At 46.9% G+C, this 13,459-nt stretch overlaps 1 protein-coding gene across 1 annotated transcript in view; it reads left to right on the top strand.

Annotated features, from left to right (window-relative positions):
- The window catches only part of LOC137436395 (stimulated by retinoic acid gene 6 protein-like), a 171,224-nt gene that overhangs the window by 127,270 nt on the left and 30,495 nt on the right, over window positions 1–13,459 (top strand). Inside the window, exons 12-13 of the mRNA XM_068130143.2 lie at window positions 186–261; window positions 3,544–3,592. Of these exons, the coding sequence (XP_067986244.2) occupies window positions 186–261; window positions 3,544–3,592 (125 nt within the window). The remainder of the gene's footprint in view (window positions 1–185; window positions 262–3,543; window positions 3,593–13,459) is intronic.

The following is a 13,459-nucleotide window of genomic DNA, read 5'->3' on the forward strand; positions in this document are numbered from 1 at the left end:
CCACGCCCCTTTGTCACACCCCGCTGCCACGCCCCGAGTCTAAATCTGATCTCTCTGAGTCTAAATCTCTCTATGTCACTTCCTTAGGCTGTCCATGAGGCACAACCGAACAAACAGACGTTCACAAATAGGGTTATAGATATTGAACAGTCAGATGAAGACATTACCTGTTACATGCATTTCAGGAAGCATATGAAGCGATTGTGGAGAGGAGAAAGGTGGTTTCTTCCACCGAAACAAAGTATGTCAAGGACCAATCTGGTAAGATGTGAAACCTGAGCCCTGTAAACGTACATTGTTGCTAAAACCTCAATCCTCTCTTAACTACGAGTAGAACGTTGAATTTTGAAGATGAAGGAAACTGCTTTTGTGAGATCGGTTGTGTTGTCTATTTCTACTTCCATTTTTGTGTCCTCTATCCTTTTAAGATCTCCTTTTCTTCGATCTTCCATCCATTGATAGGGCAGGTGGTGCATGTGGCGAGGATTACCTGGATTGTAGTGTAATTATATGGAATATTTGCTACTGTACGTGATTTTGTTGGCAATTTTATTGGCAAATGGCAATGCGTTCTTGCTAACACCGTGGATCTTTAAGCGGAGAAGCCACTTCAATATTTGGTTATGTCCTTCCTTCCGTCCATCAAAAATGAAGAAGAAGAACCTTTCTGACCCACCGTGTTTAATTCTCGAGGTATGTGTAATTAAAATAAAGTGTAATTCGAAGGTGTTCTAGAGGGTTATACAGGATAATTTTAAAAGGTAATTATCCTGCACTTGCGCGCGATGCAAAAAGCAGGGTTAGCGATTGGTTGCATACGTGTGTCATACGTACGTACAGTGCATTCAGAAAGTATTCAGACCCTTCACTTTTTTCACATGTTGTTATGTTGCAGCCTTATGCTGAAATCGTTTAAATTCATTTTTTCCCTCATCAATCCACACTCAATACCCCATAATGACAAAGAGAAAACGGGATTTTAGAAAGTTTTGCAAATTTATTAAAAAGAAAAAACTGAAATATCACATTGACATAAGTATTCAGACCCTTTGCTATGACAACTGAAATTTAGCTCAGGTGCCTCCCATTTCTCTTGATCATCTTTGAGATGTTTCTACACCTTGATTGGAGTCCACCTGTGGTAAATTCAATTGATTGGACATGATTTGGAAAGGCACACACCTGTCAATATACGGTCTCACAGCTGACAATGAATATCGGAGCAAAAACCAAGCCATGAGGTCGAAGGAACTGCCTGCAGAGCTCAGAGACAGGATTGTGTCGAGGCACAGATCTGGGGAAGCCTACAAAAAATCTCTGCTGCATTGAAGGTTCCCAAGAGCACAGCGGCCTCCATAATTCTTAGATGGAAGAAGTTTGGAACAACCAGGACTCTTCCTAGAGCTGGGGCCGCCCGGCCAAACTGAGCAATCAGGGGAGAAGGGCCTTGGTAAGAGAGGTGACCAAGAACCCGATGGTCACTCTGGCTGAGCTTCAGAGATCCTGTGTGGAGATGGGAGAAACTTCCAGAAGGACAACCATCACTGCAACACTCCACCGATCTGGGCTTTATGGCAGAGTGGCCAGACGGAAGACTCCTCAGTGAAAGACACATGAAAGCCCCCCTTGGAGTTTGCAAAAAAGCACCTAAAGGACTCTTAGACTGTGAGAAACAAGATTATGTGGGCTTTCATGTGTCTGGATGGATTTCATGATGGAGCGCATCCTCCATCCAATTGGAGCGAGAGTGTAAATTTATGATGTCATAGGTCATGTGGTTAGGCATCCATACTGGATCGAAGCAAAAATCGTTTGAAAATCCTCTTCTCTGATCTGATCGATGGTTGTGTTTGACATACATAAACCATCACGTGTGAGATAATGCAATTAAAACGAAAAGAAAAATGTGTATTTCTAACTACCAACTACATATTCACAACCACAACTCTACAATCCTCTGCACACGCAGCATATGCAACAACCTGTCCCTACGTCCCCTGACATGTTTGTACCTCGCATGTAAATAATCTCGATTATTGTGAGGCAGTTGCAGGAGAAGTACATGGAGAAGAGGAAGAAGTTGTTTCTTGGGTTTGTTGATCTGGAGAAAGCATTCGATAGGGTTCCACGCAAAGTATTGACATGGGCATTGAGGAAGTTAGGAGTGGAGGAATGGTTGATCAGAGTAGTGATGGCAATGTACAAAAGAGCGTGCACAGCTGTAAGGACGAAGGACGGGAACAGCGGTGAGTTTGAGGTGAAGGTGGGAGTGCATCAGGGGTCGGTACTAAGTCCACTACTATTTGTAGCTGTGATGGAGGTGCTGGCTCGGAACGTAAAGGAGGGTTTACCGTGGGAGTTGTTGTATGCAGATGATCTGGTGTTGATTGCGGAAAGTATGGATGGACTGAAGGAAAAGATGAACAAGTGGAAGGAATGTATGGAGACAAAAGGTCTGAAGGTGAATATCGGAAAGACGAAGGTGATGGCAAGTGGTAAAGCATGTGGTGAGGTGGAAAGAACTGGGAAGTGGCCGTGTGCTGTGTGCAGGAAGGGTGTCGGAGTGAACTCCATTCAATGTACAATGTGCGCTGAGTGGGTTCATCAAAAACGTAGTGGTCTGAGAGGGTCATTAACCAGTGTGGCAGCTACATTCAAATGTACGGTGTGCACAGAGGGAGCTGCAGATGAAGGAAATGTTTAGTTGGATCGTGGAGACGGCGTGAAGCTGGAAGGTGTGAAAACATTTTGCTACCTCGGAGACATGCTGAATGGAGAAGGTGGATCAGACTCGGCAACGGTTGCTTGAGTGAGATGTGCATGGAAGAAGTTTCGGGAACTGAGTGGCATGCTGATAAGGAGGGGAGTGTCGTTGAAGCTGAAGGGAAAGGTGTATGCTGCACGTGTGAGAAGTGTTATGATTTATGGGAGCGAGACATGGGTAATGAACGTAGAGCAGCAACGAAGGTTGGAAAGGGTGGAAATGCGAATGGTTCGGTGGATGTGCGGAGTATCGTTGAGAGAGAGGAAGACAAATGATGAATTGCGAAAAATGATGGGAATAGAGCCTGTGATTGATGTTGTGAAGAGGAACAGGTTGAGATGGTTTGGTCATGTGTTGAGGAAGGATGAAAGTGACTGGTTGAGAAGAGTGATGGAAATGAATGTAGAAGGAAGTAGAGGACGGGGAAGACCGAGAAAGACTTGGCTAAAGATGGTGGAAGAAGAAATGCGGGCAAGGGGGTTAACAAGGAGAGATGCAGAAAATAGGGCAAGATGGAGAAGATTGTCATGGGGACCGCAAGGCTAACCCCCGCTCTAGCAGGGAAAATGGCCTTAAAATGCATGTTGTGTTGTTGTTGTATGTAAATAAACTCGATTACGTTGTCATCAAATGTTTTACACATTATGGTAGGATGCATAACAATATAATCAATAGCATGTATGTGTGATACATGCTATTGATTATATTGTTATGCATCCTACCATAATGTGTAAAACTGCCTTCTTTTCACCCCACTCATGCTCACCTGCATTCTGCAGGCAGGAGGAGTGAGATATCCTGGCTGGCAAGTTGCTTACCTCCTCTGGGGTATGTACCTGTGTTCCATTAACATATGATCTGCACTAAGGGACTGTGCGGGGATTAAAATACATTTCAAATACAAACTACACAATACTATCACTATTATGTTTTATTTAACTAGGGCATTGCCCGTACGTGGGTGCCCGTTCCTTGCCCAAAAAAAAAAAAAACGCTACCCGTACGCTCTACCCCGCCCGTACGCCCGTAAACAAAAAATAACAACGCTCTTCGCTTCCGCCCTTCGCTCTGACTGAATTGGGAGAAATAATGCGCATAAGAAATCGAATTACGTACCGTAATGGCGGTCAGCTCGTAACGCGCACACTGTCCGGAAGTTCGCATATCGCATATCTATCTATCTATCTATTAATGCCCATTTATTCAATTATCGCCAACGTATTTTGGCTTTTTGCAATTTAATCGCAAGGAAAAGTAGAAAGAGAAGAGGGAAAAAAAGAAAAGCCTTGCCTTGCTGCAAACAGCTGCTGCAAACAACAACAACATGGAAGGCTGCACTGTCCGGAAGTTGGCATATCGCAGTTACGATTATTTTAGTGTTAATGGCCAATTATTCAATTAGCGCCAACGTATTTTGGCTGTTTGCAATTTAATCGCAAGGAAAAGTAGAAAGAGAAGAGGGAAAAAAAGAAAAGCCTTGCATTAACGCATTAACGCTTGCATTGCATTAACGGTTCGGCACACGTGATAGCTCGCTGCTCTCTGATTGGTTGAAGCGTTTTTTGGACATAGCTCGGTAGGTACTTGTCCGATTAATTACAAACCTTGAAAAGGCACATCCTCGGGTCCCCAGCAATATACCTGGCAAGTTTCAAGTATATCGGACCCGTGGTTGTCGAGAAACAGCGGTCACAGACACACAGACACACAGACAGACACACAGAGATTGCTGGAATTATAGATAGATACACAAACATTTTATTTTATTATTACTATTTTATTTAAGATGCACGTCATGAAAAAGGTCAATTTTGAGTGTTTATTTGAATCACATTGATAGTCATTGTGAACGGAGTAATGATCAAAAGTGTCTATATATAATATAGACATCTATCTATAATTCCAGTAATCTCTGTGTGTCTGTGTGTGTGTATGCGACCGCTGTTTCTCGACAACCACGGGTCCGATATACTTGAAACTTGCCAGGTATATTGCTGGGGACCCGAGGATGTGCCTTTTCAAGGTTTCATATTAATCGGAGAAGTAGTTACCGAGCTATGGCGATTTCTTTACCAAACTCCGCAAGCTGTTCGCTTTGGACCAAACCATTTCATGTAAATAGAGGGGGGGGGGGATTGTCACCGTACTCGCAAGCCGTTCGCTTTGGACCAAACCATTTCATGTAAATAGAGGGGGGGGGATTGTCACCGTACTCGCAAGCCGTCCGCTTTGGCTTTGCGAATGGACCAAACCATTTCATGTAAATAGAGGGGGGGGATATAATTTTGTACGGGCATGCCCTAGTATATATAATATAAACTGCGTAAATTTCAATAAAAACTGGAAAAATTGAGGTGTTCTTAAACTTTTGACTGGTAGTGTATATATATATTGTTACGGAACCCAACGTCGGCCTCTTTCCCCCTTATCGCGGGGGGATTAATCCCCTCGTCTATGACTGACCGACGTGGTCCTCGAAGTTACAACGTCCTTACCGGACCGACGGTAGGTAGGGTCCGTAGGCCTAGGGGTTCGCTGCTTACCTAATTACTACCGCCAGCTGGGAACGAGGGAATAACTTCTGCCCGAACCACGGTTTTAGTTTGATTAATTGCAGAGCGGTTTTAGCAACCCGGAGTTCGAGCCATTAACAAACACTAGACCCGATTCCTATGCGTTGGCCGAATCGTGCCACGTACACTCAATCTGGAAATCACGAAGATGACCGGACGAGAATGAAAAAGGCAAAAGTAGGAAGAACAGATATTTATTAATTATTATTTACACAAACAAAGAAAAGGAGCAAAAGAATAAAATAAAAGCAATCTACAGGGAAATGGAAGGAGCAGAAGGACACAGAGCAATTTTAGCTTACCTATACAGTCTTACTTATCCCGGGACAGAACAAACAAAGACAGACTCACACGGTGGGAAATTGCAGATTGGATTTGATGCCGGTAGGACGGGGCACGGTCCAGAGAGATCGCGGCAAGGTCTCGGGGCCAGTGGCGCGATGATGGTCTCTCCCGCGTCGATTCCAGTCAGCAGGGCCCACAGAGGACACGAGGCGGCGCAAGCTCCAGCGCAAGGGGGCAGCACGGCGAGGCAGTAGGCGCACGAGACCATTCGTGTTCGTCTCTCCCCTATAAAAAAAACCCGCGCGTCCCCTTTTATTACGTGCTTTTGGGATTCACCCGCGTGCCTGTTGGAAACGCCCCTCGGTCAGCTCACCTCGGCCTTGATTGGTCGCGAGGGCTCACCGATCCCGCCCCCTTGATGAGGCGTTGGCAAAGCCACGCCTTGTCCCTCGCGCTTGGCTGACTCCTCCCCCCTCCCCCACCCCCCCAATGACGAGGCGGGGCCACACCCTTCTTCTCCGAGTTAGAGCACCTGCAATGGCGTCTTTGGCACGAGAGGAAAATGGGCCTATGCTTATTTAATTGATGCAACGCAATGAATTAGTGGACCACAGAGCCTTATACTGACATTTACTAAGGACATAACTACTGAGGGAAACCTATGATTTGCTACGTGGGTGCGATGGCCTAACTAAGGACGACCTTTGATCTTTACAATTGGAGGTATTTACAAGAAATATTTACAGCACACAAAAGGGTATATTTTACAACAAATTACACACAGGATTCTCAAATCCTCAACACTGCACCCTCATCCTCACGGGATGTCCCGGCCCGAAAAACATTAACTTTAGTGTGACACGCAGGTGTAGTAACCCTCTACAATTAACCTGACCCTGAGTGCGATAATTTAAAAACACAAATAAATATGTCCCGCTAATTGCGTTGCACCCTGCCTAAGTTTCACACCCACAGCTAACCGAATTGCGGAATTAATTCTCAAACTAAACATGAACGGTGGGGGAGCATTATTTACAGTGATGTTATTTTGACTATTTACAAAACTGCAACCCAGGACCTGTGATTTTCCAGGAGAGAAACAAAAAGAGATTCCTGTGGGGAGGGAGGAGACAGCATGCATTACCTATACAGTCTTACTTATGGTAACCTATACAGGCTATTACCTATATTACCTATATTACCTATTTACCTATATTACCTATATTATTATATTATTATTATTATATTATTATATTATATTATATTACCTATATTACCTATACAGTCTTACCGAATGGTGCATCGACGCACCAGCACCAATAAACACCAAAGCGCCAATCACCAAAAACGCACCAAAAGCACCATTCGGTGCAACAGTCACCAGTTCATCATAATAAAACAACAACAAAAAACAACTGGTGGTGGTCTTCTTCTTCTCTGCTGGGCCGATGTTCTTCCTGATGATCTTTCTTGATGTTCTCAACTTGCGGCATATTTGAAAATAAAAGGACACCAACGCGTCCACTTTTTATTTATGGCCAACAGGGGCCAACTAAGAGTGGTCCACCTGTCTGGCATAGGTGCCACCTTTACCCTGGGCCACATGTAAGATTACCTGGCCACCATGGCCGGTCCCCAGCAAAGGTGCCAGGCCCCAAAACGTGGGGTCCATAAAGTGGTGCTTGGCCGCAGAACGGCAGTCCATAAGTGGTGCATCAATGCAAGCATGCTGGTTGTGGGGGTTCGGGCTCACGGATGCGACCTCCCCGCACGCTCCCCCTCAGTGCCCAGAGAGCACGATCCTCGGTTAGGGAAGGAAGACAAAGCCGCAGGGTTAGTGAGGGCAAGGGCGCAGGGGTACACATCAAAACAGGCAATGCAGGACGAGGTACGTACGGAGAGCGAAGTGAGAAAGCTCGTCCCTACCGTACGCCCCTCATAGGTGACCTACACTACCCCCCCCCCTTGCCCCTCCCCGTATTTACAAAAATAAACTTACACATTTACAAATTCGTCACTACCGTCACGTCTTCCCCATATCTCCTAATACCAAATTCGTCACCACAATCCCTCCAATCCAAAATTTTCCATCACCAATTCATCATCAATCCTCATAAGGAGGGAGAGATGGAACATCAGCCCAATGCCACACCCACGTCATGATGCGTCTCACAATCCAAACATTTGCACAAAAATAATAAAAACATGGCATGGTGTGGAGTTTTGTCACCTCAGGTGAGTGGATGTAGATGGTGCGAGGAGATTCTTAATCCTAACTATCCTCTAAATGACTTTAATACACTTTACACTACCTGGGGTCTTTCCCTGCCAATCCATTGGCCATCTTACACTCTATGCGGTTTTAAGAACCAAATTCCCATTGACCAAACTGTGGTGCTTCCTCAATTTGGGGTCTCACTCCCCCGGTTCAACTCCCTGTGCCTTTGCACAATTTCCGGGCTGAGTTGTGTAGCTCTCCCAGCAGGTATACCCACCTGCACACCTCCACCACTGCAGTTGCCTCCGAGCTTACCTGCTCCTTGACCTAACCTATCTAACTGGGGAAGGCCCTCCTTGGCGCTTACCCCACTCGGTGCCCTCTCTGGCACTGGGCTACCCGGGTCCGTCCTCCGGATCCTCGGGCCCCATCCACAACAACTCTACCGGCTCCCAGAGCCCACCTGCGGCCTCACCTGGAATTAACTACGAGGACGACCTTCGACCTATCTTTACATTACGGAGGGTGACATTTCCACACAACAAAACCATAATTCTCACATTCTTTACACTTTCTCAAATTCGTTACAATATATATATATATATATATATATATATATATATATATATACGTATATATATATATATATATATATATATATATATATACATATATATATATATATATATATATATTGTTACGGTTTTTAGAACCTTCACTTGTAAAATAATAAGCCTTGTAAATAATTCCCTGTAAATATCCCCATCTTCCCAAAGGTCAAAGATCGCACCTTAGCTAGGCCACAAGCAACACGCAGGACACCATATAAACCTCTTCAGTTATCTCATTAGTATGTGTTCCAGGTAAGGATCTGTTTCCAATAGTTTGACTCTGCGTTGCATTAATCAAATAACCTAGGTCCCCTTTTCCAAATCACATTCATTTTGCGGCTTTACCCTCTCCAAATTGTATTGCGCGCCTCTGCCAGACGCAGCCGCCTCAGCGCTCATTTCAAACTCCATTGACCGCGCGGCCGAGTTGGAGAAGAAGGGGGGAGGAGCGCCAGGAACGCAGGCATGGCCCCATCAACGCGTCACGAAGGGAGGTACCGATGAACCCTCGTGACCAATCCAGGCCGAGGCGTGTTCACCGGTAGGCGAAGCGGACGCGGCTTGATACGCGAGGCATGTAATAAAAGTGCCGCCGCGGACTACTTCGAGAGAGAGCCAAGGAGACGTCACGGCAGATGAGCCAGAGGAGCCGCAGACGAACAAGCAGATGAGCCAGAGAGCCACAGAGGCGAGCGGCAGAGAGAGCCATGGAGATTGACCGGCAGAGCAGCAGAGATTTCAATTACGTACGCAGCATACCAGCTTTCCCCCGCTATATAATTGTCCGGTCACGTCCAACGACACGCGGAGCTGTTTGCCGGGTTTCGCCTCGAACCCAAAGCGTGGACCGGAGCGCGAGCTTGGAGCCGGACCTCGACGCCTACCATCTGCATGGACCCTTCTCCTCCTACCATTACCAACTCCCATGTAAGTCTGTTTGTTCTGTCCTGGGCGTGATAAGTAAGACTGTGTCAGCTTGCCCTGTGTCCTTTTACTTCCTCTACTTGAACATGCTTTTCCTTTCCTCTTTTAGTGTAATTAATAAATCACTAGCCGAAACCCGTGGAACATCCACGGAAGGGAGGATGTGGTGTATGGATAGAGTGTACCATTATGGATGGCATAGGGGAGCGCTCATGGGATCTTCTTCTTCCGTTAAGCTCCAATTTTTTCTCTTTAAGTTAAGTCCAATCAGTCCTCTCTGCTCGAAGTGCTCAGGCCATGCCTTCCCGCTCTCATACTTTTATTTCCGTTCGGTGTAGAAAGAGATTGACATATCGTTCGTCTGTTTTCAGCTCATTATCTTTAAGCTTCCTTACGTCTCGCCACCTGCTACACCTCTCTGAGTTACGAGGATTTATCCAACGCACCCCGAGTATCGCAACGTCACTCCATTTAACTTTATTAAAATGACGATAAAGACGTTTCCTTATATATCCTAATTTAAAATGTTTTTTTTTTTTTTTTTGCATACAAGCTCGAGGCTCGTGAAAGAGCGAACATTAATCACACAGAAAGACAAACAGACACATACAACAAATAACATCGGGAGCGGTAGACAAGATGGGGAGAGAGGGGGAAGGACACAAACAAAACATTTGAGAGCAGGGACCAAGAGACATGGAGACATCGAGAGATCTGTGGGAGGGAGAGGGCTTTGGGGGGGAGGCATGTGAAGGGGGGGGGGGGGGGGGGGGAGAGGTATAAACATATGGACACTGCCAGGACTTCCAGGAAAGAAGTTGGAATTTCAAACAAGGTGGATCTGGGGTGAATTAGTGGGGGTAGAAAAGATCAAGGTTTTGGATGGGGGAAGATAAGAGATGGTGGTGAACAGCTGTTTTAAAGACCTGGAGGGAGGAGTGGGATTGAAGGGAGTGTGGGAGTTTGTTCCAGAGGCGGGAGAAAAGAGGAATGAAAGAGTGAAGGTGAGCAGAGAGCCGAGATTTCGGCAGTTTAACCATCAGAGGGTTGCTGGCAGATCTTGTGCGACCTGTAGGAATATTTGGGGGACAGAGCACAGAGAGAGCTGGGGGAGCAAGGCCGGAGAGGAGTCGGTAGAAGACAGAAAGATCACCTACCTGCCTGCGGTGAGTGAGTGAAAGGCCCCCAGAGATAGCTTCATCGCGGGAGATTCCAATGATTTTGAAAGCTTTGGATTCAACAGCGTGAAGCCGAGCCAGGTGTGAGGCAGGAGCACCAGCCCATAGGGGAGAACAGTATTCCATTGAGCTGCGGATGAAAGCCTTGTATGTGGTGAGGAGCTCAGGTGTGCCGAGGAAGGACTTCGCCCAGTCGGCGACTGGCTTTGGAGGCCAGCTTGGAAATGTGGTTTTCCCAAGAAAGTTCATGGCAGATAGTGAGACCCAAAAGCTTGAGCGACAGAACTTCTTGGAGAGGATTGTTGAGAAAGTAGATGGGAGGGTTGTCCAGTCGATCTTTTCGGAGAGACATAGTAAGAGAGTGAGATTTGTCAGGATTGAAAGACATGTTCCACTTGTTTGACCAGTCTGTGATTTTGTCCAGGTCTTCAGAGAGTGAGGAGGCTGCAGACTGCCGATCTGAGGGAAGAGGAATGGAGCGGCAGAGAGTGGAGTCATCAGCAAAGAGATAGAGAGGATTTTCCAGAGAGTCGGAGAGATCATTGATAAAGACCAGAAAAAGCACAGGGCCCAGCACACTGCCTTGGGGAACTCCAGCCTGAACAGGAAGGGGAGATGAGAGAAATCCATTCAGGGCCACGCGTTGACTACGACCAGAGAGGAAGTCCGCAAGCCATGCATGGAGATTTCCATGGATACCATGGGAGGAGAGTTTGGTGAGCAGAGCTGGGTGCCAGACCGTATCGAAGGCACGTGATATGTCAAGGGAGACAGCTCTGATTTCCTGTTTGGCATTGAGGACCTCCATCCATTGTTGAGACAGCAGAAGCAGAATGTCCAGAGTAGAGTGACCTGGTCTGAAACCAAATTGATGATCAGAGATCAAGCCATTGGAGGAGAGGAAAGATTTCATATCCGAAGCAATGATGGATTCTATGACTTTGCTGATAATTGGGAGCAGGCTGATTGGTCTGTAGTTGCAAGGATCTGTTTTTGCACCTTTTTTGTGTAAAGCGGTAATGTTTGCTGATTTCCAGGATGCTGGCAGATGACCTTGAGCAAAAGATAGGGTGAAAAGAACAGAGAGAGGGTGAGACAGAGCGGCAGAGCAGGATTTTAGGACCCGTGGGCTGATGCCGTCTGGTCCAGTTGCAGAATCAGAGTCGAGGTTTGACAAAAACTCCTCCACCTTGTCAGGAGAGAAGGACACAGAGTCCAGGAGCAGTTGGGTTCGACTGGGAAAGGTGGGAACTGAGAGAGATGGGTTTGGGACTAAGGATTTTGAGGCAAACACAGAGTTGAGGCATTCGGCTTTGTCACGTGCGATGTCAACTGTGTGGCCATTTGAGGTAAGGGAGGGGATGGAGGGGGAACAAACACCAGAAACGGATTTGACCAGACGCCACCAGGATTTGGAGGAAGGAGACAGGTTTGAGAGTTCATTCTTGAGTGAGGAGAGATAGTGCTTCCTGGCACTCCTGAGGGTAGACACACACTTGTTCCGAGCTTGGTGGAAGGAACTGAGATTGCCTTCAGTTGGATGAGCCTTCCAAGAGGCAAAGGCAAGTTGTTTCAGGGCAACTGCCTCACCACAAGATTCAGTGTACCATGGACGGGAGGAAGGGTAAGACAACTGAAGGCGAGATGGGATAAATCTGTGCATGAGAGAGATCAGTTTGCTTTGGAAGAATTCCCAGGAAGAATTGATGTCAGAGGCAGTGGAGATGGGAGACCAATCCAGACGATTGATGGCTGCTTGAAGACCGTCCCAGTCGGCCTGAGTGAAATGCCGGACTCGTCGACGCTGAGGAGGCTCTCTGAGAATGGCCAGAGAGATGTCCACTTTGACAAGCACATGATCAGAAGAACCGATTGGAGCAGAAGAAGAGCAGCAGACATTAGCAGGGAAGTTTGTCATAACCAAGTCTAGAAGAGAAGATACTCCATTGGCTGAGATCCGGGTCGGGAAATTGACAGATTGTGTCAATCCCAGTGAGTCACAGAAGTCCTTTGCTGAGGTGCCATGACTGGTGAGAGAGGAAACCACACCCAACCAGGTGGCATGATGACAGTTGAAGTCACCACATATGAGGAAGAGAGAGTTGGGATGAGTGGATAGAAGTTGGTCCATGTTGTCAGACAGTGAAATGTAGATGGAGTCATCACTGTTTGGGGGACGGTACAGAACACATATGAACAAAAGGTGGGAGCGGAGAGGAAGCCGTAGCCAGAGGTACTCCTGGGGGTGAGGAGGAAAGAGGTCAGTGCAAGGAGAGTGAGGAAGAGAGTTTTTGATAAAGATAGCCATCCCACCACCAGGCCGAGGCTCAGGTCTATCATACCGGAGGAGGGAGTAACCAGGAAGAGATATTAAGGAATCAGAGACATCTTGAAGGAGGAAAGTCTCTGTTAAGCAGATCAAGTCTGGATTGTCAGAAGCAACCTGTATGGAGAGATCAGTCAGGTTTGAGCGAAGGCCCCGGATGTTTGAGGTCCATACCGTTAATGAAGAGAGAGGGGGAGCATCGGGTACAGGACAGGGGAGGGGAGGAGTAGGGTAAGATGAAGGATGAGAGGGGGAGGTAGGGAGAGCAGTTGATAGTGTGTCAGATATTGCAGAAGAGTTCCAAGAAAGGGAAGGATGAGGAGGATGAAAGGTTTGATGGTGAAGGGATGAGGCACAGTGAGGGGTTGTTTGAGGGGGGGGCAGAGGAAAGTAGAAGGTTTGGGGGGGTGGAGGTATGAGATAGAAGGGAGACGAAGTGGGGAGGAGGCAGCTTGGAGGAGGAGGGGGGAGGAGGGAGAATTGGAGAGGAATGGTATGGGGGGAGAATTGAATGGGAGGGGTTTGTGGGGAGTTTTGAAGGGGAGGAGTGAGGGGGGAGTTTAGGAGGGGAGGGGCAAGG

The sequence above is a fragment of the Myxine glutinosa genome, chromosome 11 (assembly GCF_964187855.1).
Source record: "Myxine glutinosa chromosome 11, kmMyxGlut1.1, whole genome shotgun sequence".
Lineage (NCBI taxonomy): Eukaryota > Metazoa > Chordata > Myxini > Myxiniformes > Myxinidae > Myxine > Myxine glutinosa.